This window comes from Penaeus monodon, chromosome 31, assembly GCF_015228065.2.
Source record: "Penaeus monodon isolate SGIC_2016 chromosome 31, NSTDA_Pmon_1, whole genome shotgun sequence".
Classification (NCBI taxonomy): Eukaryota; Metazoa; Arthropoda; class Malacostraca; order Decapoda; family Penaeidae; genus Penaeus; species Penaeus monodon.
The window spans coordinates 13,477,668-13,478,697 of record NC_051416.1 but is presented as its reverse complement, the minus strand read 5'-3'; the positions used below and the strand labels follow the sequence as shown (position 1 = coordinate 13,478,697).

The following is a 1,030-nucleotide window of genomic DNA, read 5'->3' as shown; positions in this document are numbered from 1 at the left end:
GTTTACATTACTCACACCAAGGTCATATAGCAATCTGATAATAGGGTTTCCTAATTGATCATTACCTAATTACCGACGACGCTGATTCGTAGTGAACCGAAACAGCCGTTTATCCCCCAATATTGCGCAGCGCTTGTCCTAGCCCGACCAACCATGGCGCCCGCATGTCTCAGATTTCCTGGGGCGTGTACTCGCAAATTGCAATAAGGTTATGCAACACGGAACAGGAGGCGAGGAAGTGGCCTAGGTCCGCCCACATGCACGCCGCCCTTTGGTGTGACAGGGCCATCACGGGGTTGCTGGACGCCCGCGGACCGGAGAGCAGGACCGACGCGCCCCTTTGGTCTCTGTCGGATGGGGCTTCGGATGGGGAGTCCCGCGCGCTGATTGGTCCGTTGGGGTGTGTGACGCCATCATCCCGGGCGCTGATTGGTCCGTCGGGGTGTGTGACGCCATCATCCCGCGTGCTGATTGGTCCGTTGGAGTGTGTGACGCCATCATTCCAGGTGCTGATTGGTTCGTTGGGGTGTGTGACGTCATAATCATCCTCTATGCCATCGGTCAAAGTAACGTGATTGTCGTAGTTTACGTCATCGGTCCAATAAATGCCATCGTCTGCGTCATCGGTCAAACTGGCCTCATAATCCAGGTATTCATCAGGTATAATGTCATAATCTACGCCATCAGTTCCATTAACCTCACCATCCCAATATTCCTCTTCAAATGAGGCCACGTCATCGCCCACGAAGACGTCATCAACCACGGTGACGTCACTAGCACCAACAGGAGCCGCGCCGTCACCCGAACGCACGAACTCCCGGGCCCTTCGTCTCTGCGAATCCTTGGGACGACGGCGCCTTCGTCTGGAGGAGGGTCCTGCGCGGGTCTTGGGGCGAGGTCCTTTGGCCGCTCCTGCGCGACCGGGGGGCGGCCTCTCCCCCAGGTTGAGGACGGCTGGCCGGCGAGATGCTGGGAAAGGGGGGCAGGAGGAGGGAAAGATAATGAATTTGGGTTGAGGGAATAGCGTTCT

At 56.9% G+C, this 1,030-nt stretch overlaps 1 protein-coding gene across 1 annotated transcript in view; it reads right to left on the bottom strand.

The window, feature by feature from the left end:
* Positions 1–6: 6 nt before the first annotated feature.
* LOC119593045 overlaps positions 7–1,030 on the bottom strand; it is a gene marked incomplete at its 5' end in the record, with an annotated part of 5,068 nt that continues 4,044 nt past the window's right edge. Inside the window, 1 exon segment of the mRNA XM_037941945.1 lies at positions 7–968. Within this exon segment, the coding sequence (XP_037797873.1) occupies positions 170–968 (799 nt within the window).